This window comes from Rhipicephalus microplus, chromosome 5, assembly GCF_043290135.1.
Source record: "Rhipicephalus microplus isolate Deutch F79 chromosome 5, USDA_Rmic, whole genome shotgun sequence".
NCBI lineage: Eukaryota > Metazoa > Arthropoda > Arachnida > Ixodida > Ixodidae > Rhipicephalus > Rhipicephalus microplus.
The window spans coordinates 3,123,848-3,149,543 of record NC_134704.1 but is presented as its reverse complement, the minus strand read 5'-3'; the positions used below and the strand labels follow the sequence as shown (position 1 = coordinate 3,149,543).

The 25,696-nt window shown below is 46.5% G+C and overlaps 1 protein-coding gene across 5 annotated transcripts in view; it reads left to right on the top strand.

Annotated features, from left to right (window-relative positions):
* Positions 1–25,696, top strand: part of Cdc5 (cell division cycle protein 21) — a 322,395-nt gene that overhangs the window by 210,602 nt on the left and 86,097 nt on the right. For all 5 annotated transcript variants that reach the window (XM_037426347.2, XM_075894722.1, XM_075894721.1 and 2 more), the window contains exon 12: positions 4,195–4,278. In XM_037426347.2, coding sequence (XP_037282244.1) covers positions 4,195–4,278 — 84 coding nt within the window. The remainder of the gene's footprint in view (positions 1–4,194; positions 4,279–25,696) is intronic.

Genomic DNA, 25,696 nt, shown 5'->3' with positions numbered 1-25,696 from the left:
TGCTTAATCAGTAATAATGAATGAGAAGTCCTTTTTTCAATTATGCCCTAATTCTTGTGAGATTTTATTCAATTACATTTAGGAGTGTGCGAATATCAAAATTTTCAAATACGAATTGAATACGAAATCATAGCTTCGAATAGAATCGATTATCGAATAATGAAGAGGTGCAATTTTTTCCCACCTGTAATCTTTTGATTGATTGATATGTGGGGTTTAACGTCCCAAAAAGACCATATGATTATGAGAGGCGCTGTAGTGGAGGGCTCTGGATATTTCGACCACCTGTGGTTCTTTAACGTGCACCCAAATCTGAGCACACGGGCCTACAACATTTTCGCCTTTATCGGAAATGCAGCTGCCGCAGCCTGAATTTGATCCTGCGACCTGCGGGTCAGCAGCCGAGTACCTTAGCCGCTAGACCACCGCGGCGGGGCACCAGTAATCTTTTACTCAATCATATATTTAGATATGAAACAGTACAATTGTTGTTATAGTCAGTTATTGCACACAAAATTTCAAAAAAGATGTCTCCATCTGCACTTGCCTGCCACCAGTGACTCGCCTTGCTCATTGGTTTTTCAGAAAAACGCGTCATCAAAAAGCACCACCGCGCGATTCTATTGGCTGCTTGGGGCACGTGACAAAACCTAGGCACCTGATTGGCCAAATGGCGTTTCCGGCGTCCGCGTCTTCATCGTAACACGCACAGACATGCACAATTGTGTCATGGTGCTGTCAATTGCCTACCGCAGTAAAGAAGTTCCTCGCCGCAATAATTCGTGAAGCGGGTGTGGTGATCGTTTGTTCGCTGTTAATCTTCAGAAAGAGCCCCGCTATCACTCAGGGCAGGGAGGAAAAACTCGTGGCGTTTAACAGCGGTCGCTGAGTCACCGGTGTAGGCCTAACTCATGTACGAGCCCGTCGGTTGTCGACTACATCGCTGAAAGCAGCAGTGTTTTGGAGCTTCAGCAGTTACAGGACGGCAAGTAAAAAAGCAGAAGTGAAGCTACAAAAGATAGCAATCTTTGCAACGATGGAAGGGAAGCGCAGTCTTATCCCTAAATGCGGTTCCCCCCGTCTGACGTGAACTGCGTGGCGGGTCGTCAGAGTGGAGTTCACCGCGCGTCGGCAAACAACAGAAAATCAATCCGTTCACGGTGAATGGGCTTGCCGCTTGCGCATTGAAGGCTACTGGCAAAAGGTAGAGTGTTTGTAACGACGCGTCCGCAACGATGAACATATTGCGTCGAGGCCTCCACTCGGAAATGTGGCTATATTACGTCAAAAGGAAACTAACACCTCGCTGCTCTTGGAGCCTTGAAATTGATGAGCGAGTGCACGAGTTCGGTCTGCGACATTAACAACTCAATCTAAACAAGCCGGAAAACCGCTTTATTATACGACAGAGCGCGAATTACGCGCGCACACTCGTCGCACATAAGCGTCGCCGAACTGATAAGTGGCCTAGTCTGCAGACGAGCAGACGGCTACCGCATCAGCTCGCAAGTGTGCCTCTGCGAAAAACATGCAGCGGGCATTGAAAAAACGCCGTTTAGGTGTTGAGAAACAGGACTACATGCCTGGTGCGTACTGAAAAGACAGAATTCGCAAATCATTGTAAATAAACTGCTTTTTCATGCTACTGTCTGGCCAAAATGGGCTTGTGTTTTTGCATGATTTCTCAGTGTTCAAATTTTACTGCAGTTGCAAACTTGTCTAAAAGATATCTCTGCCTCTAGAGCAGCTATGACTGTCATTTTTGTTGTGACATGTAGCTGTATCTATAGTTTACACATTGGTTGGTGTGAATTGTTTTATTAAGATCTTCAAAAATTTTATTTCTGCCAGAAATCGGAGCATGAAGTGGTTGTGTCTACAGAACTGAAATTCAAGGTGCAACAAACCTTGCTAAAATTATCAAATCAAAAAAGCACTCCTACCGTTGTGTGGCTTATGTTCATTAGTACACAGGCATGTGCCAATAGTAGCTCAGCAATACAAATTTCTTGTCATACCAACAAACAATAAGTAATTAATTTTGGAATATCTCAAAAACTAATTGTTTTAGAGAAACAGTAATTACATTTTTGAAATCAGCATCAAAAACTCTATCACAGTGGGAATTTTCTTTATAAACACAAGAAAATATCTGGCATTTCTTCTCACGTACAGTGTCCCCCCTAAAATACGTAACATTTTAAGATTTATTATACTTAGAGCATATAAGCCATCATAACTAGCCTTTAAGCTTAATAAAATGAATTGATTTGAGAGTAATATTTTCTATTTTCACTTGAAAAGGTCGTGCGACACTTATTCAAGTAGCCATGGAATGCTTTCACTGAAAAAGCTTATTTATTGCCTCATGAATTGACCGCCACAAATATTTTTAGAATCCGTCTAGTACCCATGGAGTTGCAAAGATTTCTTGCACGCTGCTAGTGCATTCTCTCTTCTCATCCTGATGAAAGCACTGGAAGCTAAACAGAGAGGGATGGCATGGGAAAGGAAAATGCGTCACACGTGCTTTCTGAGCTTATAGAGTCATTTGCAGAGAGGACAGCAAATTTTAGCTGACTTTGAGAATTTGTTGTGAATCACACGCCGCATGCTGCGCTATAATATTTGACTTGCGTGTCCTCAGTAGCCTGGACTACCGATCAGCAGCGTTTTCTGACAATGCTCAAAAAGTGTTGCAGGTTCCCTTTAAATTTGAAGGGAGGCTTTGCGGCAAAGCGGATTTGTTTTGGATAGGTGCTTTCACAATTCAGCACCCCTACACTGCAGTGAAACCATCTTTACAGGCGGTACATTTGGATTAATACGCATCTACACTCAAACCTCGTTATAACATAAGGGGATATAACAAAATAATGGATATAACAAACTAAATGAATTTCCCCTTGAAAGCTCCATTGAAAACCATGCATTTTAAATGCCGCTATGACAAATTGAAATTGACCGGTAAATGGATAAAACGAACTAACTTCATCTTGTCGAATAGCCTATAAAAAAAAACGACTGTAGTGCGCTAAGTATATTGTTTTCTGCTGAGTTTGATGCTCGTTCAGCACGGCTCTTTCAAAACTACCGTGCCGACCTTACATCCACGTCGTGCGTGGCCGAGAGAGCCGTCCTCCTCACATAGCCATCGGAGAGGATTGAGGAAGCACTTAGCGGGTCACATGACGGAGAAGCGGCGCCGTGGTGGAAAGTGATTTCCCTCTTTGCGCCTAAAGACGACGGAAACGACTGCGTCTCTGCTACTACCCTCTGCACCGAGAAAGGAGGACTCTCCATGACAGCTGTCTTTTTTTTTCCTCTCTCTCTGCGCGCAGCCTTGAAAAGAGAAGGGTCTTTATGTGCAGAGATGAAAAAGGGAGAATCGTGGCACAGGAACGTCGCAGATCGGCATTTGAGAGAGAGCTGTCACAGTCTTTTCTTTCCTGTTCTTCTTTCCCTTCTTCGCGCACAGCGTTGAGAGATGCCGCCCTGGGATTGGGCGTGGTGCTGAGAGCATTTTCAGAGCACGGTGTGTTGAAATCAACTGTCGCAGGGGCTTGTGCTTTTAAAATACAGGGCATTTTCGTCCTTCGGAAGTCACATAGCTTTGGGGGGACCTCAGCGTGAGTTTGAATTACCCGGAAGTTCGAATTAAGCATGTTCGAAATAATGAGGTTCGACTGTGTTTATTTTCCATCGCACATGTGGCCGCGTAGCGGTACAACAGGTCGCAAGGCGGTTTTCTTCTTTGCATGCTTATAGGTTGTGCCCATCTGAGCATACATTGCCAAATTCTTATAATCAATATAACAAAATAATGGATATAACGAAATAATTGTGGCTCCGCTTCAACTTTGTTATAACGAGGTTTTAGTGCATACGTTCATTGCGAATACTTTCAAATTTTCTACAATTTAAATTCGAAGCGAATTCGAATACCTTAATATTTATTTGAATATTCCAAGCATTCAAATGATTGCACAAGTCTATGAACGAATAGTTGAAATATCTGGTTATCGAATTGAATATTACAAATGCAATATATATTCGCGCACCCCTAAAATTTATATTACGTTCATACAAAATACCCGTTGAAATGTGTCCTGTGCCATTTTTCTGTTTATACTCATTGGTAAGAAACCTATCTTGGGCATGATCTTCCTGTACTGATTATATGTCCTCTTGTAGCAAAACCGAGGTCACATGACCAGAGAAGCCAAGAAAGCGGCCAAGGTTGAGAAAAAGCTTCGGGTGCTGCTGGGAGGCTACCAGGTGTGCATTTTTTATTTTCTTTAGTGCAAGAGTTCAAACCAGGTTCTTGTGCAGGTGATAGAGCTTGTTTGTGCTGTGTTATTGTAGCCAGTACAGAGCACTGTGGGTTCTGGCTTATTGCATGCATCAGATTTAATCTTTTTTTAATGTTTCTCAAATATTTATAGAACATTTTTCTAATACACTTCGAAATGAAGCTGCAGCAAAAAAGTTGGAAAGGGTTCCTAAGCACATTCTTTTGAGATAGCAACACGAAAGTGTTCCTTCTAGCTTGATTGATAAAGCGGAGGCACAGTGGTGTTTCATAGTTGTCTTATCAAGAATAAGCTAATGCAGAGGCCAAGTTGTATTTATGTAGTAACTCGGGGGACGAATTGCAACTCATGATTACGGAGTTAGACAAGGAGAGCAGAAAGGTGGGTCTTAAAATTAATCTGCAGAAAACGAAAGTAATGTACAACAACCTCGGAAAAGAGCAGCGCTTCGAGATAGGTAATAGTGCACTTCAAGTTGTACAATACTATGTCTACTTAGGGCAGGTAATAACCGCAGAGCCAAACCACGAGATTGAAGTAACTAAAAGAATAAGAATGGGGTGGAGCACATTTGGCAAGCACTCTCAAATTATGACAGGTAGATTGCCACTATCCCTCAAGAGGAAGGTATATAACAGCTGTATCTTGCCGGTACTTAGCTATGGAGCAGAAACCTGGAGACTTACAAAGAGGGTTCAGCTTAAATTGAGGACGACGCAGCGAGCAATGGAAAGAAAAATGGTAGGGGTAACCTTAAGAGACAAGAAGAGAGCTGAGTGGATTAGGGGACAAAGGGGGGTTAAGGATATCATAGTTGAAATAAAGATGAGGAAATAGACATGGGCCGGGCATGTAGCGCGTAGACAGGATAACCACTGGTCATTGAGGGGAACTAACTGGACTCCCAGAGAAGGGAAGCCGGTTAGGGGGAGACAGAAGGTTAGGTGGGCAGACGAGATTAAGAAGTTTGCGGGTATAAATTGGCAGCAGCAAGCACAGGACCGGGTTAACTGGCGGAACATGGGAGAGGCCTTTGTCCTGCAGTGGACGTAGTCAGGCTGATGATGATGATGAGAACATGAATATCGTCTGCCGAATTAATGTAACATAAATCAATCATAGAGCAACACGCTAGGACGTCCTTACACAATATTACTATACACTCAAAAGCATGACAAAAACAATAACACACCCAAGGCGGCGGCGCCAACGCTCTACTTACCACGAGGGCCCCCGACGTGCAACACGTGGTGCCACGCACCGGAGACCCACGCTAGAGATACCCGTTCATGGCAAATGCCACGCGCAGAAGCGACCAGCTTATTTCTCGCTCGCCGCTGCCAAGGCTTGTCACCGCTGGCGCTATACCATGATGATGATAATATATGTGATCTACGCTCGCGACCACAACGCCACCTACCACCTGGTATTGTAACCCGAAATGCGGCTTTTGGGTGAGACGTGTGCCATGCAGCGCAAACAACTTCACAGGGGGTGTCAGCACCCCTGCATCCCCCTTACCTTAATTCAAACCATATTCCGAAAAACAAAGAAATCAGCTACACAAGCTCTACCAAAAAAAATGACAACTCATGTCTCTTCATAATGTCCGTGCACCACGACACCGCCGCCGGTCGACACTGCTGCACTGTCCGGCTCGACGACTTCACCTCAGTACCGGTACCGTAACAGCAACGTTGCTGTCGGCACGATGATTCGTCACTCGCGGCGACACGTCTTCCGGTTGCGACCAGCACTCACGAGGGCACCGGACTGCAGGCAGTTGCGCAGGTCCCAGGCATGTCCATTGCCCTACCTTACGACCGCATTCCAGGCCAGCGGCGCTGACGATGTGCAGGAGACAGCCAGCCGTGAACTACATCACTACCATTGCGTATCGTATTTTCGCTCGTATAACCCGCCCCTGCATATAATCCGCACCCCCACTTTCAGCTCACCGAGAAAGAAAAAAAAAATCCTCGCGTATTGCCCGCACATTTGATATACAGGAAAGGCTGTACAAAAGCTACTGCTCAAGCAATATAGCACATATGTAGACAGAAAAAGCTTTATTTAGCAAGCAGAATACGCTGTCTGCAAAGCCAGTCACAATTCACTCACTGTCGCTGCTCTCGCTAGAGCTATCACTTTAGCCGCAGTCCTCACTATTATGCACAAGGTCATCTTCGGTTCCATCAATGTTGTTTGTGATGCAGCATTTCTTAAAACTTTTTCGCACCATCTCACCTGGAATGGCCTTCCATGCCTCGACAATCCACTTGCAGAATAGGGCAATATCAGGCCTTCGGACTCGTCTCGTCGGCGTCAAGTCGTAGCAGCCTTCATTTCATTTCATTTCATTTCATTTTATTACCTTAAAGACCCCATTGAAGGGGTATTACTTAAGGGGTGGGTACATATATGAAAACGTGAAAGCCATTTTTTTTTTTTTACAATGCAAGGTAGTTTGTTACGGTGTTCAAAAAGGTGGTAGGACAGGTTATGGCGGTGATTTCGTTAGAAAGGCCGTTCCAGTCCGTAGCTGCACGAAAAAAGAATGAGGACGAAAAAGTGACGGTGCGCGTACGCGGCCGCTCAACTTGTTGCGGGTGACCAGTGCGATGGGAGATGCGTGCCGGAGGAAGAATGTATGGTGGCCTGCCGAGCGAGCTGTAAAAAAACTTGTGAAAAAGGGAAAGACTAGAAATGCGGCGACGAGATGCAAGCAATGATAGGCCAGATTCTGTTTTCAGCGCTGATATGCTGACGTCGTAAGAGTACGTAGAATGAATAAATCGTGTGGCTCGATTTTGAAGTGACTCGAGTTGATTGATGAGATATGCTTGATGCGGGCTCCAAATGGCTGATGCGTATTCTATCTTCGTCCTAACGAGGGATTGATAAGCTAGTAATTTGACATTATTAGGAGCGTGACGCAAATGGCGTTTTAAAAACCCGAGTGTTTTGTTAGCAGATGCAATGATGTTCGTAATATGCGTTGCCAAGGTTAAATCGCTACAAAGGGTTACTTCGAGATATTTATAGGAAGGAACTAATTCGAGGTTTGTGTCAGCAATTTGGTACGGGAATACTATCGGATTTCGACGGCGGTGAAAGGAAACAGTTTTACATTTGTTAGGGCTGAGTTCCATTAGCCAAAGGTTACACCAATCCTGTAAGCTTAGTAAGTCAGTTTGAAGAGACGTGTTATCCGAAACGTTGTTTATTTTACGATAAATAACGCAGTCGTCTGCAAACATGCGTATGTTAGAAGATACATGTAATGGTAGGTCATTAATGTAAATCAAAAACAGAAGCGGGCCTAGGACAGACCCTTGAGGGACACCTGAGGTTACCGGGGTAGTGTTAGACATTTGATTGTTGACGGAAACTGATTGCGAACAATTAGTTAAGAATTCTTTAATCCATGCTAATACGTCATCATTTAAATTCAACGCGGCAAGCTTTAGTAGTAGGCGCTCATGAAGAACTTTGTCAAATGCCTTTGCGAAATCGATGAAGATGGCGTCAGTCTGAAGGTTAGAGTCGAGGTTAACATGCAGGTCGTGAACAAACATAGCTAGCTGCGTTTAACACGAATACCCTTTCCTAAAGCCATGCTGCGCAGGATGAAAAAAATTATTGGAATCAAGGAAGTCCATGATATGTGTGTAGATGATATGCTCGAGGAGTTTGCAGGATATGCTGGTTAAGGAAATGGGACGATAATTTAATGGTGATTGTTTGTTACCTGATTTGTGGACTGGAACGACCTTTCCGTGCTTCCAACCTGGAGGCAGCATTCCTGTTGAAACTGATTGTGAAAATAGTAGACACAGATACGCTGCACAGATATGTTTAGTATTTTTCAGGAGTTTGGATGTAATGTTGTCTACACCAGCTGAAGAAGAAAGTTTGATTTTGTCTATTAGTGATGAAATACCGCTGGAAAAAAACGTAATTGGTGGCTTGGTACAATCAAAGTTCGCATGAGGGATGGTAAATGACAACTCAGTTTCTTGGGTGAAAACGGATGCGAAGGCGGCGTTAAACACGCGTGCACATTCCGTGTCACTTAGGGCATCCCCTAACTCATTACATAGTGTTATATTGCGCGTGTCCTGTGGGTTTATGACTTGCCAGAATTTTTTGGGGTTGTTCTTAAGCATGTTCGGTACGTCCGAATGGAGGAATGAGTGTTTGGCGTGACGTATGGCTTGCAGATAAGCAGATTCGGCGGCTTTGTACTTGTTCCATGCATCAAGGGTGTTACGGGACTTGGCTGCGCGGAAGGAGCGTTTTTTCTTGTTTTCTAATCGTTTCAGTGCTTTATTGAACCAGGGTTGGGCGGTATTAGGATTGATATTAATTTGGGGAATGTATTTATCAACCATTTCGTTTAGCTTATCTCTGAAAATCAACCAGTTTTCGGTTACATTATGATGAGAAAAGGCAGTGTCAAAAGTGGAGTAAAAATTCGTTAGTTCAGAGTTAATTGCTTCGTAATTTCCTTTATCATACAAACGGATAATTTTTTTTATGGTCGGTGCTAAAGCAGGCTTAATCACGAAGTCAGCATGAATGACTTTATGGTCACTGATTTTAGGCAGGTATGCAATGGAGGACACGCACTCTGGATAGCTGGTTAATATAAGATCCAGAATGTTTTGGCAGTTATCGGTAACGCGGGTTGGTTCTGTAAGAACTTGAGATAGGTTAAAGTTAAGGCATACATCAAGGAAGTCGTTCGATTCCCTTGACGTAGCCCCTGGTGCAGGCTGGCTTGCCCAATCGATATTAGGAAAATTAAAATCGCCAAACAGAATTACATGCATGTTAGGGTGTTTGGTCGTTATTTCGCTTAGTATATTATTGAGCTTAGAAGAAAAATCGGGAGTACTGTGAGGGGGCCTATAGAAAACGCCAAGTAAAACTGAGTGCGGTGCGGCATGGCATTTAAGCCACAAGATTTCAAGGTCGGACACAATGTTTATAGGCGAACAGGATATGTTGCGACTGACAGCGACGAGTACTCCTCCTCCTCTTGTGCCGCTGTGATCGTTTCGAAACACTCTAAAATTGGGTAGGTCAGCAAGTACCTCGCCGTCAGTCACGTCACTAGTAAGCCATGTTTCCGTTAGTATCAGAAGGTTGCTATCAGATGATAACACCAGATTAGAAATAATGTCACGTTTTGGAATAAAGCTGCGTATGTTAGTAAAGATAGCAGAGAGCAATAAGTTTGATCGAGGGGCGGATCGAGGGCGGTGAGGCCTATTTTGTTGATGGGGCAATTGCTACAACATTTCCTGAACAGAATCTGCGGAGTGGTCATACACGTAGCGTTTGGTACCAATGTGCAATGTTTTGAACCGCAATGAGTAGGAAGTAGATTTTGATTTAGCGAAGGTGATCAGTTTTTTACGAGCAACTCTAACGGGATGAGAGAAATCTTCACCAACACTGAAATTGCTTCCCTTAAATTTGGGGCCATTAGAAAGTAGAGATTCTTTAGTTTTGAATTGATTGAATTTTACAATGAGTGGCCGATTATGGCCTCCTGTGTGGCGTCCTAGGCGATGTGCGCGTTCAATGTGATTAGGGTCAACGGTGAACTTCAAGTGATCATGACAATGACGGGTGACGATTTCTTCAGATTCTGCAAATGTTTCTTTAGGGTTTGGGTCGGGAATGTTATAAAAGATCAGGTTATTGCGACGGGACCTGTTTTCGGTATCATCCATCTGTGCAGCAAGACGGTCAATCCGGTTAGCCATTTCAGTGGTATCTGTTTTTATAGTGTCCAAGTCAGTTCGGATGGTTGAAATGGCGTGATAATGTCCTTCTAAATCAGTCATGCGTTTATTGAGGTCCGATAGGGTTTTGTCTGTTGTTAGTAGCTGGTTTTTAAGGTCTAGCATATCGGTAATCAGCTTCAACTGGCCAGCCGATAGCTTTCTTAACTCGTTCATTACGTCCTCCATACTGGGAGGGCCAGGGTTGGTTTCAATATCTCCCGCCAAAAGCAAAAGCGACCGCATCGCATGAACACATTCAACAACAATTGTAGCGCAACACCGTGGGCTCGGTAGCTGTATAAGAAAGTAATTGCTAGTTTTTTTTTTCAAAAGTGTGAGACATTCGACTAACCTGCATGGCGAAAAGCAACGGATTAGTGGTCTGCGCTGAAGCACAGCCACCGAGCCCACAGAGCGTGCGGGACGACAGGGGCGGTTTTATAGCTGACTTGGTGGATGATGTTGCTGACGATAGCGCTTTCCAGGGTGATTGGGGAACCGAAGAGGGCAGTGGCGGCGCTGTTGGGCACGCTGAATCGGTCGCGGACGGAGCAGGGCAGGGGTCCACACCGGGCGTGCTGGAACGGTTTGCTGCGATCGCTGTAGCTTGGGGGAAGGCCAGAATTGCGGGCAAAAGTAGTCCAGTGAAGAAACTGTGAACCTGCATGGCGAAAAGCAACGGATTAGTGGTCTGCGCTGAAGCACAGCCACCGAGCCTTCGGCCATCCACTCGGCGTAATAGCGCTTGTCATGCGCTTTGAAGGGCTTGTTAAGCGACACATGTAGAGGCTGCAACATTGACGTCATTCTACCGGGTATAACAACTAAGTCAGTGCCGTTGCATGAAAGGCGGTCCTTCACTTCCTCAGTTGTGTGGCCGCGGAACGAGTCAAGAACGAGCATGCACCTCTTTGCGAGCATCGCACCGGGCCTCTTCTCCCATACCGTCTTGATCCAGTCTATGAACAAGTCACTGTTCATCCATGCATTCTCGTGTGCGCGCACCACCACACCGGCAGGCAAATGAACCTTTGGTAGAGTTTTTCTTTTCAAGATGACGTACAGTCACAGTTGCGTGCCGTCGGCGAGGGCATAAAGCAAGACAGTGATGCGCAGTTTTGTTCCCGCCAGTCAGCACGCTCACCGAACTGCTGCCCGTTTTCTCAATCGTTGTGTCCAACGGCATTTCAAAATAAACAGGAATTTCATCTGCATTGCCGATTTGCGAGAAAATGTAATTGTGCTGCTTTCGCAGGCCAATTACATATCTCTGGTACTTGAGCAGCTTCTCCTCATAAGAAGCCGGCAAGCGTTGAGATATTGTAGTCCACCGTCTGATTGAGAGCCCTTGCCGCTTCATAAAGCGGTGCAGCCATCCGCCGCTCGCACGGAACTCGTGAGGTAGGCCTCGAAAGTTGCCGCGCTTCCACTTGGGCCATCTCGGTCGATACTGCGTGACCCCTGCTTCTCACATCTTCGATGAACTTTACTAGCTCCGCCTCCAGCTCAGGGTAGCCACCGGTCTTGGGGCCACGGAACGACCTACAGTCGCGGTGCGCGGCTTGTAGGCTCTCTTTCTTCTTTCTCCACAGTCGCACGCAGGACTCGTCCACATCGTGCCGTCTTCCCGCTTCGCGATTTCCGAATTCCTCAACGATGGCGATGATCTTAAGCTTTTCCTGTGCCGTGAAGGTCTGCCGCCATACGCTACTCATGGTGACAAAACAGATCGACTTAGGCTTCCACGACTTAGCACTTTAGCACTACCCCTTCTAGTACACTGTAACAGCACCCTGGAAACAACAGAACCGAAATGCATACCTGCTACTGCGTCAGAAAGTAGTACATAAATTTACTGATAATATCTTTATCTCTCTCGCGAACGTCCATAAAATATACTTGTGGTGTGACAGTGAGATTTTACACTGAACAATCGAATTGTCTCTTCCCAAATGTTTTTCTAAACGCTTCAATGATGCAAGCAAGTGCTACTTGAGGAGCAACACGAATTTGCGGAAACCGCCTCCGTAACCTTCGCTACACTTTTAAGGGCCTTCACAGCACAACATGCATTGCTGTGAAGCAGCACTACAGGAAAAACCCTGCATATTATCCGCACCTCCAGTTTGCCACTGAAATATTTGGGTTTTTGGTGCGGGTTATACGCGCCAAAATACGGTACATTCCAAAACACTGGACAGAAACAATGATGCGGGACCTAAAAAAAGGAGCTTCTGGCATTTCGTCCACGTGGTACGATGGTCATTACTGCTAGCTAATACATCGGCGGTGGTCGAGACATCCTGCTAAAAAATAAAGCAAAGGTCACTTTTTCTAATTCGTGCATTGCAAGAAAAAAAAAAAAGTTAGAGAAGCAGAGTGCAACAGCTCGACGCCACGATCACTTAGTTGTACCACGTGCGACAGGCGGCTGCGCAGAGCCTTAGGCCTAATCACTCGTTCGACAACAACCGGCATCCACCCATCACCCAGCCTAGGTGCAGAAGAGGCAGCGTGGCCGTATCGCTCGCCGCACACTGCAGCTTACCGAGTGATCTGCGTCCACCGTCCTGAACGGTGTCATGACGCCCAGGCGTTGAGCCGCAATACCGGACAGGAACGACGCCCGACTCCCTGAGTCCAAAGAGATAGAAGAAGCTATTTACAAAAAATCGGACCACCCACGAGGCTTCCATGCTCACTCCCTTCGGGCTTGGCCTGCAAACCACGTGCTCTAGGCCTTGCTCACCCCAGGATGCAGACCGCATGGCTCTCGTCCTAATTCAACAACGGTTTTGAAAACTAACACCAACAAAAAAGAACAACACTTGCGAGCAAAAAATAAAAATAAAAACTCAACTTGTCGACAAATTCAAACATGTCACAAAACCAATCTCCTCGCTTCACAACAAAGCACACCGCCGACATTAGCAATGAGAAGTCCCCCCTAGACCTACTTCACCCCGGCTCTAACAAAAGCTTGTACCGAACCGCAAAAACTGTCGCCCGATACTCCAAGAGCTCCACATTGGGCAGCCAGTGTGGGGTCTCGATATGGCAAGCGAGCACCACGCCATGCTCTTGGAGTGAAACGGACACAGAAGACACGGTCGGTACAAACCAAAGAACATACATTTATTTAACTATTTTACAATGACACTATCGCCCGCCGAATTGATACATCAATTGTAATTAACATGCTAGGACATCCTTACACGATAACACGACACACAACTAACACACCCAAGGCGGCGGCGCCAACGCTTGACTTACCACAAGGGCCCCCTACGCGCAGGCCCGGGGGCCCTGCGCCGAGGACCCACACTAGAGACAACTGTTTGTGGCAGCCACCACGCGCAGAAGAGACTCTCTGAACTCTCGCCGCCACCAAGGCCTGCCTTCCTCCAGGGGTCACCGCTGGCGCTACCACTCTACCAACAGTGGTACTCAACGCGAACACAACGCCATCTATCGGCCGGCGGTTGTCACCCCCGAAATACGGCTTCTGTGCAAGACACGTTGTCACGAGGCTAGTCAACCCACAAGCTCTCATGTAGGTTCTTGTGCATACACACCGATGAGAAAACCCACATCGGTAAAGAGAACACGAGACCGTTTATGCACACAAGAAAAACAACTAAATATATTTTCAATAAACTAGATAAAGAGAAAGGAATAAGAGGAAAAACAAACAAAGCACACAAATTCGAGGAGAAATTAACCTAATGACCGCGAAATGCTAAGGATGCGTAAGTTCCGCAATAGCAAAAGCGACTGTCACCGTTCGGTCGCGGCACTCTTGTAGACGGCGAGGGTTGATGCGATGGGGTGCAGACAAGGTAGATCAGAAGTCCAAGCGTTGCTCGGGTTGAAGGTAGCTCCGGGCGCACCAAGGTCAGTGACCTCTCAGCGTTCGTCCTCCGGCGCTGGGACGTAACCCTGGAAACGGGACGAGCCTGGCCAAAGCCAGGTGGTGAGAAGCCTGGCCAACGCCAAACGACGAGCAGCCTGGCCAATGCCAGACGACGAGCGGCCTGGCCAACGCTAGACGACGAGCGGCCTGGCCAACGCCAGACGATAGATGATGCTCGGGTGCCCGACCAGGTGGGAGCCCGCAGCAGCCTTGCCTCAGGAACTCAGCCGCCACCCCCGCGCCCTGGTAGCCTGCTTGCCTCCGTCGCGTCCCGGCCACGTCTGCCCCGTTCTTCGTTCGGGCTTCTTTCAAACCAGCGTGGGGGCCTTTCATTGGTCCGAACTTCACGCGCCTCGTCTGCCCATCGTCTTCCTCACCGAATACATCGCGAAAGCGCGCGTCCACACCATCGGTCGTCGTCATCTTCTTTCCTATGTCGGTGCACTCGCACACATTTTAAACCGAACACTGGTTGCACTCGCGCACTTCACGAAACGCGCACTTCACTTATCACAACATGCCCCTTTTTCGAAAAGTTTTTTACCAATGGAAAAAACTGCCGGATGCGTGTTTCACCACCCAGGATACGTTCTTGGAGTTCGCATGAACACATGCACACTGGTATCACTGCAACAAGTCCTAAGGAGCACACTTACAGGAAAAAAAAATCCATATATGGTAAACAATATTCCGATGGTTGGTTGAAATGCTTTGCCTCCCATCTTTAGCAACACCTGAATTCGTATCTATGGCCGTAACCTGCTCATGAAGTCGGCACCTGCGTTTTCAGAACCTTTGATATGTTGAATATGAAAAGTGTACTCTTGTAGTACTAGACTCCACCTTAGCAACCTACTGTTCAGGTGTTTTGCCTTCGCTAAGTATTGTAGCGGTTGATGATCTGTCTGTACGATAAACTGTACTTCGTACAAAAAAATATGAAATTTTTCTACCGCCCATACTAGCGCTAAGCATTCTCGTTCGATAGTCGAGTAATTCTGCTCCCGAGGCAACAGCTGGCGGCTGGCATACGACACTGGGTGCAACAGCCCCTCGTGTTCTTGCATGAGGACTGCACCGATGCATGTGTCGGATGCGTCTGTACGGAGTATGAACACACGTTTTGGGTCTAGTGCCTTCACGATCGGCCCAGAAGCAAGGGCTTGCTTCAGCGTTTGAAATGCTCCTTCTGTTTCAGGAGTCCAACAAATCTTGTTTTTCTCCATTTTTCTGGTTAGCTGAGTTAAAGGCTGTGCTTTCTCCGCATAGCGAGGTATTAAATCTCGGTAATACCCAGCTAGTCCCAGAAAAAATCGGAGCTGCTTCTTGGTGTCAGGTAGAGGTGCACTGGCTATCTTCAAAACCGTAGTTTCCACAGGTTGAATAGTCCCGCCTCCTAGACGATGTCCCAAGAAGACTATCGACTCCACAGCAATTTCGCACTTTTGAGGCTTGATTGTTAAGCCAGACTCCCGTACTTTCTGCAACAAGCGTTGCAAGGTGTCTATGTGCTCTTCCCAGGTGTTCGTGGCTATGAGAACGTCATCGATGTAGTGGACTACATTTTCAAGGCCCTGTAGGAGTGTTCTCATTAGACGCGTAAACACCGCAGAAGCTGTCTTTATGCCAAACGGCATGTATATAAATTGGAAATGACCGGATTGCGTTGAGAATGCCGTTACTGGCATCGATGTCCGGTCAAGTGGGACTTGCCAATACCCCTTTGTGAGATCAAACTTTGAGAAGTATCTCTTTGTGCCCACCTCTGTAAACATTAGGTCGACCCTAGGTATGGGTTCAGCGTCGGAAACCAGTATCTCGTTGATGCGACGGAAGTCGACGCATGTGCGATAGGTGTTATCCGGCTTCTTAATAAGTACCAAGGGCGAATTGTAGGGTGAATGGGATCGCTCAATCACACCCAGTCTTAACATGTCCTGAACTTCTTGTTCTACTACTTCCTTCATGGCCAACGGCAAAGGATACTGCGGTGTGTTGATCGGTTCAGAGGTTGTCAATTGAAGTCGGCATTCCAACAGATTTGTCTTTCCCGGTATCTCAGAGAATACATCTTGGTAGGTGGTTAGAATCTTCCGAAGTTCTGTACGTTTGTCTTCTTCTAAGCTACTGCTGATCGGAATCGCTTCTACACCCACAGTCGGCTTAACTGTGCAAGCTGGTAGAGGGGTATCTGTCTCCTCCTCTTTCATAACCACAAAAGATGCTGTTTGTGGAATTGTGTCTAGTTGCCGGTCTTCATATCGTTTTAACATATTAATATGGAAAAGTTTGGCGTCATGCCCCAAGTCCAGCCAATAGTCGTAGTCGCCCTTTTTCCCAATGACCGGAAACGGCTTTTTCCATTCCATCAACAACTTATTCGCTGTTGTAGGAAGCAAAATAAGAGCTCGGTCTCCAACTTTCAGCTGACGGCTCTTGCTCTTCCGATCATAGTGATATTTTTGAGTCGTTTTCGCTCGTATCAGGTTCTCATGGGCTAATTTTAGCGTTCTTTCCAGACGATCCCGGAGATCGAGGACATATCCATAGGTCGTTTTCACCTTCTCTTCGATCTTTTCTCCAGTCCACAGCTCCTTTAACAAGTTGAGTGGTCCTCGGACGTATCTCCCGTAAATGAGTTCGAAAGGAGAGAACCCCATGCTGGCCTGAGGAACTTCTTGATATGCAAATAGAAGTGGTGCAAGCAATCGATCCCATGATTTTGGATCCTCTTGGCATAGCTTGCGCAACATTTGTTTCAAAGTCCTATTAAATCGCTCTACCAAACCATTGCACATGGGATGATAGGGCGTCGAACTCAGATGTTTGATTGCCAACAGATCGTTTACTTCTCTCATCAGGTCCGACGTGAAGCACGAGGCCTGATCGCACAGGATTTGGCGGGGAAATTCAACGCGGGAAAACATTTCGATCAACCCGTCTGTCACAGTCGCGGAGTCAATCGCTGGCAAAGCAATGGCGTCAGGATAGCGCGTAGCGAAATCGACCATGGTCAGTATGTATCTGTTGCCCCTATTGGAGACCGGCTTTAAGGGTCCAATAATGTCCACGGCCACGCACTCAAAAGGAGTGTCAATCAGGGGCATTTTCCCAAGAGGAGCCTTTCCTACTTTGTGCTTTGGATACATTCTTTGGCACGTGTCACAGGACCGCACGTACCGTATTTACACGATTGTAAGACGACCCCCCCAAAATAGCATCTAAAAAAAAAAAAAAAAAAACCTTGGTATCTCTGCCTGAACAGCGTAGACACGGGCTTGCTGCGTGACCATTTCGCAGGTGACCAACAATGATCGATCGCGTAGGTCAGTCACGTAGGCCGCAAGCTTCGCCTCTAGTTCTGAAAAGCGGCCAGACTTCGGCCCGCGAAAGCCACGGCGCTTGGAGTCGCACGAGAAAATTTTCTCGCGCTGAAGCCGCCACTTCCGCACCACACATTCACCGATTCCGAACTTCCGTCCTGCTGCACAGTTGTTGGTTTCCTCCGCATGAAGAATAGCAGCCCGCTTAAACGCTGCCGTAAACGAGCGCCGAGTGTTCTTCGAGCCTACGGCACTCATGTCAGACAGAAGTGACTCGAGAGAGCCGGTCGTGGACACAAGCGACGAGAGCACGCGGCGACGCGCCCGCTTAGAAAATTGTATCACAAAGAGGAGCTGTTCTGTCAACTACCAATACCCCCCTACGGCGGCTCTTCCATCGATTACCGGTGCTCCCTCAAGAGCCGTGCGCTCGTCATAAAGGCACTCGTAATGCCCGCAGTAGATGCTAAAAAAAGAAAAGCTTTTGTATAAGCACGCGAAAAACTATGCGCTTTGGGTTGAGCGGGAAACTATTCGAGATGACAATACATGGTTCGATTTCGATCCTAAGGTACATGGTTCGATTTCGATTCTAAGACGACCCCCCAACATTGGATTGTCAAATTCGAAAAAAAGGGTCGTCTTACAATTGTGTAAATACAGTATCTTTTAATCTCTTCCTGGACCCCTGGCCAATAGAATGAACCTAACACCCGATCAATCATTCTTGTTGCTCCTTGATGCCCGGACATCAAACTCTCATGGGCCATCTTCAACACTTGACTTCGCAGCTTGAGAGGAACTACGACCTGCTGTATCAATTTGCCAGAGGATAGTCGGTAATTTCGATACAACAATGACTTCTCCATGACAAAGGAATACTGGGTCGATCCTCTGCCATAAAAAACCTGCCCTACTTTGTCCCTGCAAGCTTCCAGGGTCTTGTCTTCTGCTTGGGCCCTCTCGAGCTCCCTCCTGTTCATCTTCAAACTTCTGACGCTAACTGCAGCTGAATCCGGCCGGACGCTTGTGCTCTTCATACTACCAAGTGATGCCTTTAAACGATGGTCTTCTTTCTTCTTATACAAGGTCTCGGCTACGCCGTTCGGAGTGAAGTTCCCTTCAGCCAGTTTTTCTTTCCATTTCTTGTCAGGGTCATCAGCAGCACGAAATCCTGGCAAATTGCCAACGATGATGTCATATAGCGGGGAGGACATGCATTTCACGATACACGTGCCTGAAAAATATGGCGAAAAAATCACCTTCGCCTCTGGTACCGTGATCCGGCTCCCGTCTGCTAAGAACAAGGCCGTCGTGGTTCCTGTCAGTGCTTCATCTGGCACCAAAGAACGCCGAACTACCATTGTGTTGCTTCCTGTATCCCGTAGGACGGAAGCAGCTTGGCCGAATATAATGCCCTGCAGCACTGGCATCGGATGTTTTTCTGACTTTGGCTGCGTATTTACCGCACTGGTCATATTCTCCTCCTGCTTGTCCGCAGGTATATCATTCACTACTTCTGCCTTTTTCTCTGGTGACAATATACAAGAAGTCCTCTTCGTGACGTTCTGCTTTCTGGTACACACATTAATATCATGCCCCGTTTTGCGACAGTAGTCGCAGTATGGTCTTGTCCGAGCACGACATTCTGCTGCCCTGTGACCTGTCTTATCACAGACGAAACATCGAGTGGGAGACTTCCCCGCTGTACTTCCGCATTTTCCTGCGGCGCCGTTCTTCGTTTTGTCGCGAAAAACCAACAAATTTGACTGTCGTTGTGCCTCTAAAAAATTGTCCGCAGCCTCGGCCATTTCATCTAGCTTACGACATTTTTTCTCACGTAGGAAAAGCGCCACGCGGTTATGGCATTGATTGATAAACTGTTCAGCTACTATGAGATCTCAAACAGACGAATATTCTTTTGCTGTCTTGGACATCTCCACCCATCTGTCGAAAAAACTTGCCAACCTGGTTGCATACTGCTTGCCTGTTTCTCCATCTTGAGGTCTGCTATGCCGGAACTTCTCCCGGTAGCCCTCCGCCGTGAAACGAAAGCGCTGCAGTAATGCTAACTTGGCTTTCTCATAGTCAAGTGCCTCTTCTGGAGACAAGCGACCAAATACTTTGAGAGCTTCTCCGCTCAGACACAGACTCAGTGCCGTGGCCCACTTATCCTTAGGCCATTCCTGACCGGTGGCCACATTCTCAAATCTCTTGAGATAAGCATCAAGGTCATCCCGGTTTTCATTAAATCCGGGTATGAAATTGCACGGGTTAACGTTACACGGTTCTCGCACCTGTCGACCATGGTCCGACGCCGCGGATCCCCTGGCCCCTTCCACCTGAGCAAGTTGAAGACGCAGTTGAATCGTCTTCTGGCATTCGGCCTCAAGTTTTCGTTCCAACTCCGCCTGTTCCATCCTCTCCTTTCTTGCCTCTCGCTCAGCTGCCCTTTCTTCGCGAGCTCGTGCCTCACGCTCATCAGGCCATGCCTTCAACTCATCGCCCTCTAGCCCCATGCGTATCGCTAACGCCGTTAAATCAGACGTAGTCATTTTCTCTCCTTCTGTAAAAACCTTAATTGCATAAACAATCTCGTCCTGTCGCGGGCGCCAATTGTCACGAGGCTAGTCAACCCACAAGCTCTCGTGAACGTTCTTGTGCATACACACCGATGAGAAAACCCACATCGGTAAAGAGAACACGAGACCGTTTATGCACACAAGAAAAACAACTAAATATATTTTCAATAAACTAGATAAAGAGAAAGGAATAAGAGGAAAAACAAACAAAGCACACAAATTCGAGGAGAAATTAACCTAATGACCGCGAAATGCTAAGGATGCGTAAGTTCCGCAATAGCAAAAGCGACTGTCACCGTTCGGTCGCGGCACTCTTGTAGACGGCGAGGGTTGATGCGATGGGGTGCAGACAAAGTAGATCAGAAGTCCAAGCGTTGCTCGGGTTGAAGCTAGCTCCGGGCGCACCAAGGTCAGTGACCTCTCAGCGTTCGTCCTCCGACGCTGGGACGTAGCCCTGGAAACGGGACGAGCCTGGCAAAGCCAGATGGTGAGAAGCCTGGCCAACGCCAAACGACGAGCAGCCTGGCCAAGGCCAGACGACGAGCGGCCTGGCCAACGCTAGACGACGAGCGGCCTGGCCAACGCCAGACGATAGATGATGCTCGGGTGCCCGACCAGGTGGGAGCCCGCAGCAGCCTTGCCTCAGGAACTCGGCCGCCACCCCCGCGCCCTGGTAGCCTGCTTGCCTCCGTCGCGTCCCGGCCACGTCTGCCCCGTTCTTCGTTCGGGCTTCTTCCAAACCAGCGTGGGGGCCTTTCATTGGTCCGAATTTCACGCGCCTCGTCTGCCCATCGTCTTCCTCACCGAATACATCGCGAAAGCGCGCGTCCACACCATCGGTCGTCGTCGTCTTCTTTCCTAAGTCGGTGCACTCGCGCACATTTTAAACCGAACACTGGTTGCACTCGCGCACTTCATGAAACGCGCACTTCACTTATCACACACGTGCACCACGCGGCGCAAACAACATTGGTCTATGACTGCATGCTTTGCACCTCCCCAGGTTTCTCTCCTGCGCAACGTGGCGTTGAGCTTGAGCATCAACGACGCTGTCAGTGTACGCATTAGTGCCCGCTGCTTCCCATCGACACATAGGTCCCTTTAGCAGAAGATTGTTCTTTCTTTCTTTCTTTCTTTCTTTCTTTCTTTCTTTCTTTCTTATCATCGACTCATGCTCCCTGTGAAACCCCAAGGACAATTCACCGCGTCTCTCATAATCATATAGTGGTTTTGGGACGTTAAACCCCACGAATCAATCAAGGACAATTCACCATGCGTAGGCTAAGGAGATGCAACTGCGATAAATGTGCCTCATCCACTGCATTCCTTTTTGAACCTGACATTCCTGGGGTAATTTTTCAAAAGCATGTGCAATGTTGAAATGCCCTCAGTGGAGACAAAACAAAAAGGGCCATAATTTGCAGTTCTTGCTTATGAAAAAAAAAAATCTTGTAGGAAAGTGGACTAACAGATAAATCATAGGTCAGATTTTATTGTACTGGAACATTATATGTATATAACTGTTACACGAAGGCGCCCAGAGATGAACATCGAACAGTAGCAAGAACGTTATTACTGTGAAACCTCATTAATACGTACCTGCTGTGGATGGCGACATAACTACGTACTAAACGTACTACGCATTAACCACCAGCTACAAATTTGCATCTCTGGACGTGCGCCATCGCCACCAACAAAGGAAGAAACTCAATGCCACGAGAAATATTTTTTAGGATGCTCATCACAAGCCATGTCTTTCTTTTTGCCAAAGTACAAAAAAGTGCCTGACTCTTGCACAACTGCCCGATAGCACACGATGGCGACGCCAATGAGCATTTTGAAACTACAGCGGGATCCAGGATATGCAGTGTGGTACAGTGACAGAACAAACACAATTGGCTGTCTGTGATACAGTTGTTCCGCGATCTGCTTCTAAGCGAATATTGATGCAGTTTTTTTTTTTAAACGCTGTACAGTCGCAGAGAGCCAGATTGCTTTTTGCATGGCTAGTTGCCTGCAGCGCCTAACTCACTTTGTGCATACCGTGACTGCCAGTCCGCCTTCTATAGAGTACACCCTCTCCGCTTCAGGCCATGCACAGATACGGCAAGTACTACTGCCTGCTGGGTTAACGCGGCGACGAAGAGCTTTCCGCAAGCAATGTGCTCTCTGCGAGGCTCTAGCAGTCCTGGCTGCAGACGGAGGCGCATTTGGGCAGTCGCTAAATATAAGCATGCAGCATGGTAACAAAAGTGCTACGCTCTCTGTACAATGCGTTGTACAGTGTGCGTGTTGGCGAAATACAGCAAGGGTTCTCAGTGCCTGCTACCCGCAACGCTGAACTCTGCGACAGCGAGCTGCTTGCATTTCTGTAAAGCGGTGCGAACTTGAACACAGTCCCGCAAAATGAAGCGCCAGTAATGTGGGGCCCAGCGCATTCAGGTAGTCGCCTACTAAAAGCGTGCAGTAGGTGCAAAGTGATGCTACGCCAAACGCGCGCCTGAGCTGATAACCAGGGATGCTTACTATGGCAAGGCTTTTCACCGGCAATAAGTCACACCGGTGCGTTTGTCGCTGGTCGCCACCTCGCCTTCGTTTTTTCCCACGATGATAACACGCCATGTCATCGCTACAATCGCGCAAAAGTTGAAGTAACTTACCGGCTGATCTCCGCATTTATCAACATAAGGGGAAACTGTTCAGGGAACAATGTGGCATCTACAAGTTCACTGGAGCAGTAAAATTTTGCGGTGCAAAATGTTATCACGTTGTGCACTTACTGGTAGGCATAAGCCAAACACTACGACTTAAGGGGTCCACAAAGTCTGTATGAGACTCGGTCGACGATTAACCAATAGTATGCTTAAAGTGGGTACGCACTAACGAGGTTTGACTGAACTACGTTTTGCTACAAATACATCGGTACAGAAAGCAAGGGGGCAGCCAAAAAGCTTTACAAGTAATGAGTAGAGGCCGGATTTTCAGACACTAAAAATGTCTGTTGTAGGCACCAAATACAGGCAGGTAAAACACTGTTTTAGGCCTGATTGATATGTAGGGTTTAAAGTTCTGAAACTACCCTATGATTATGAGAGACGCCGTAGTGGAGGGCTCCGAAAATTTCAACCAGCTGGGGTTGTTTAACGTGCACCCAAATCTGAGCACACGGGCCTACAACATTTCCACCTTCATCAACTGTTTTAGGCCTTGAAAATCGTAAATATAAGCACAATACATTTCTATTCAAATTGTAATAATATAAAACAAAAATTGGGGACTTCTATCTACAAGAAGAAAAAAAAAGTATTGTTTTAAATAGCACAAAGGCACCCACGGTTGAACTAGGCAAGCATTCCCCGCACAATTCTCAGATTATGGTCTTTCGTTTTATTGTCTAGCATTGTGGCTCAAGGGTCCACTGTCCAATCAACACTCTCCTGGGTCTCTATCGTTTCGTCGTGGCTGGGAAGGGCAGTGCAGGAGCAAATAACTAGACCACTGATACCCCAGAAGAGAGGGATGCCAGGTCTAATCGCGTAGGGTGTAGAACACTGCACAAGCCCGGGCCTGAGTCAGGCCCAGATCAGGCTCGGGTCTATTATGTACAGGCTGTTTAGAAATGTGTACAATTTTATTTAAAAGTTACAGAAAAGAGGCATCTGCACGTTACTTATGGCGCTTTTTTTACTTTGGCAGAAGGCATCTTTAGATGTGTAGAAAGAACAATTACGAGATTAATTAGATAAATTAACACAATTGATTTTTACACAATCTAAGAAAATTAACTTTTCATTGAAGGCATTTTCAATATGAATTGCAAATTTGTTGTTAGGGGCATCGCTTTCGGTATTGTCACCTAAATTAGCCAGATTTCATCGTTTCGCATTGATTACCAGGTGTCACCTATTCAAAATTTCAAAATGGGTACAGATTATTCGTGGGAAGACACAGCCCATTTGAATCGACTATTTTCATTGGTTAAATAGTCAATTGTTTTAATTTTTGTAATTACTGCCATAATTAAAGCAGGTAGAAGCTTTCATCTTCAGCGACATAATTGACTCTTCAAAGACAAAGAAACTTCATGAAGTCATCATTGCAGAAGGTAAGCCATTGGCTGATACAGTTGTTTTTCCAAGCATCACCTGTGAACCCGAAGTAAGTCTTCTGATTGGGTTGGATCGATTGTGGAAAGCAATGCCAATTAACTGTTAAGTCGGTTGAGTGTCGGGTGACACAGCATTAATTGCCATTAACACAAAAATGTAGTGGACTCTCCAAACAGCATTCATCGACGAGCAAGACGGACAGTACTCGTATTTGAACAGTCATATCTGGGTCCTGGGAACAGATGTCTTTGAGGAGGAGGATTTCTCTTACTCGTTAGAGCAGATTTCGGAGCTCGATACGAGTGGTATTGGAAGACGTTGACATTAGAGGTTTCAACTAAGTCATCAATTTTTGGAATGGTCTCATCTGTTTCTTCTTGTGTGTCGTGTTTAGTTGCTCTTTCACGATGGTTTCTAGGTCGCGATGAAGTTGCGCTACAAAAAAAATCGGCAAGGATCATAGCAGTGCTGCCATTTCCTTAAAGAAAAAAACAGTTGATCTTTTTTTAAAAAGTTTGAGGGCACACAGGAAAAACAGACATACGGAGAAGATCGCCACTGATAAAATATCAGAACTAAGTTGCGAAACAGGTCCGACGAGAACCCCAGTTGTGCATGATGCTTCTTCGAACGGAGCAGAAGTGTACCCTTCAATGTCCAAGTTGAAGACGGTGTTGAAGGCAAAGACACTCTTAGCTCTGCCTTCGACAACGCGACAACTTCAGAAGACAGCAACTGGCCTGAACGACTGCCGCTGAATGACTTCCGTGAAAGGGTATATTGTGACTCATCAATCATCATTAAACGTGAGCCAGTTAGATCACTGCACATATTTGAAATGTCATGGAGGCTAACGCAACTCTGAAGGCTTTCCGTGCTTTTATCGTGCAGAGTTTCATATTCCGATAAGGAAGTAACGCTCAAGACAGATAGTCGTGAACTGAAGTTGAAGCTTTTGAGACACCTTATTTTAGGACTTATCTACACTCGAGAAAATGAAATGAAAATTGTAACTGTGCGTTATTTTTTGTGGGGAGGGTTTCGGAAAGATGATACGGACTGTAAAACGCTGCCTCCGGAGAATTATTAGGAAAGGTTAGTAAAATTGTTGGGGTGTCGGATGTAGAAAATTGCCCACGACACAGACTGAAGAGATGAAGAAAGGTAGTGGAGCAGAGCATTGTTTGTTCTTGGATTGTTCAAATGTATGCCATGTTGTACACGGTGCTGCGCTAAGTGCCAATAAAGGCTCCAGTGATATTTTCCCACAAAGACATAACACTTTCAAAGATGGACGTTTGGGGAAAATAATCTTCTTGTTTTGAGCTCGGAAGCATAGTGTACGTAAGAGACAGACGAGAAGTCGACACGATATGCTAGCTCTAATTTATGTAACGCTGGCCAGCCGGCTGTGCTCCTCCCAAAAGTAGCTAGAGAGCTAGAGCATGTTTTTTATTGCACGGTGCAATAAATTACGTTTGAGACTTGTTACTTTTACTCAACAGCCCTAACTCATGAATGTCTGCCATTTTTTTTTCACTTCATGGAGATAGTATATTTTGTAGTTTTTTTTTAAGTGCAAACATATGATTGTATGGTCAGCCCTGCTTACCCGAGACAGCCAACTATGACTACAATATATATTTTATATTACCCTA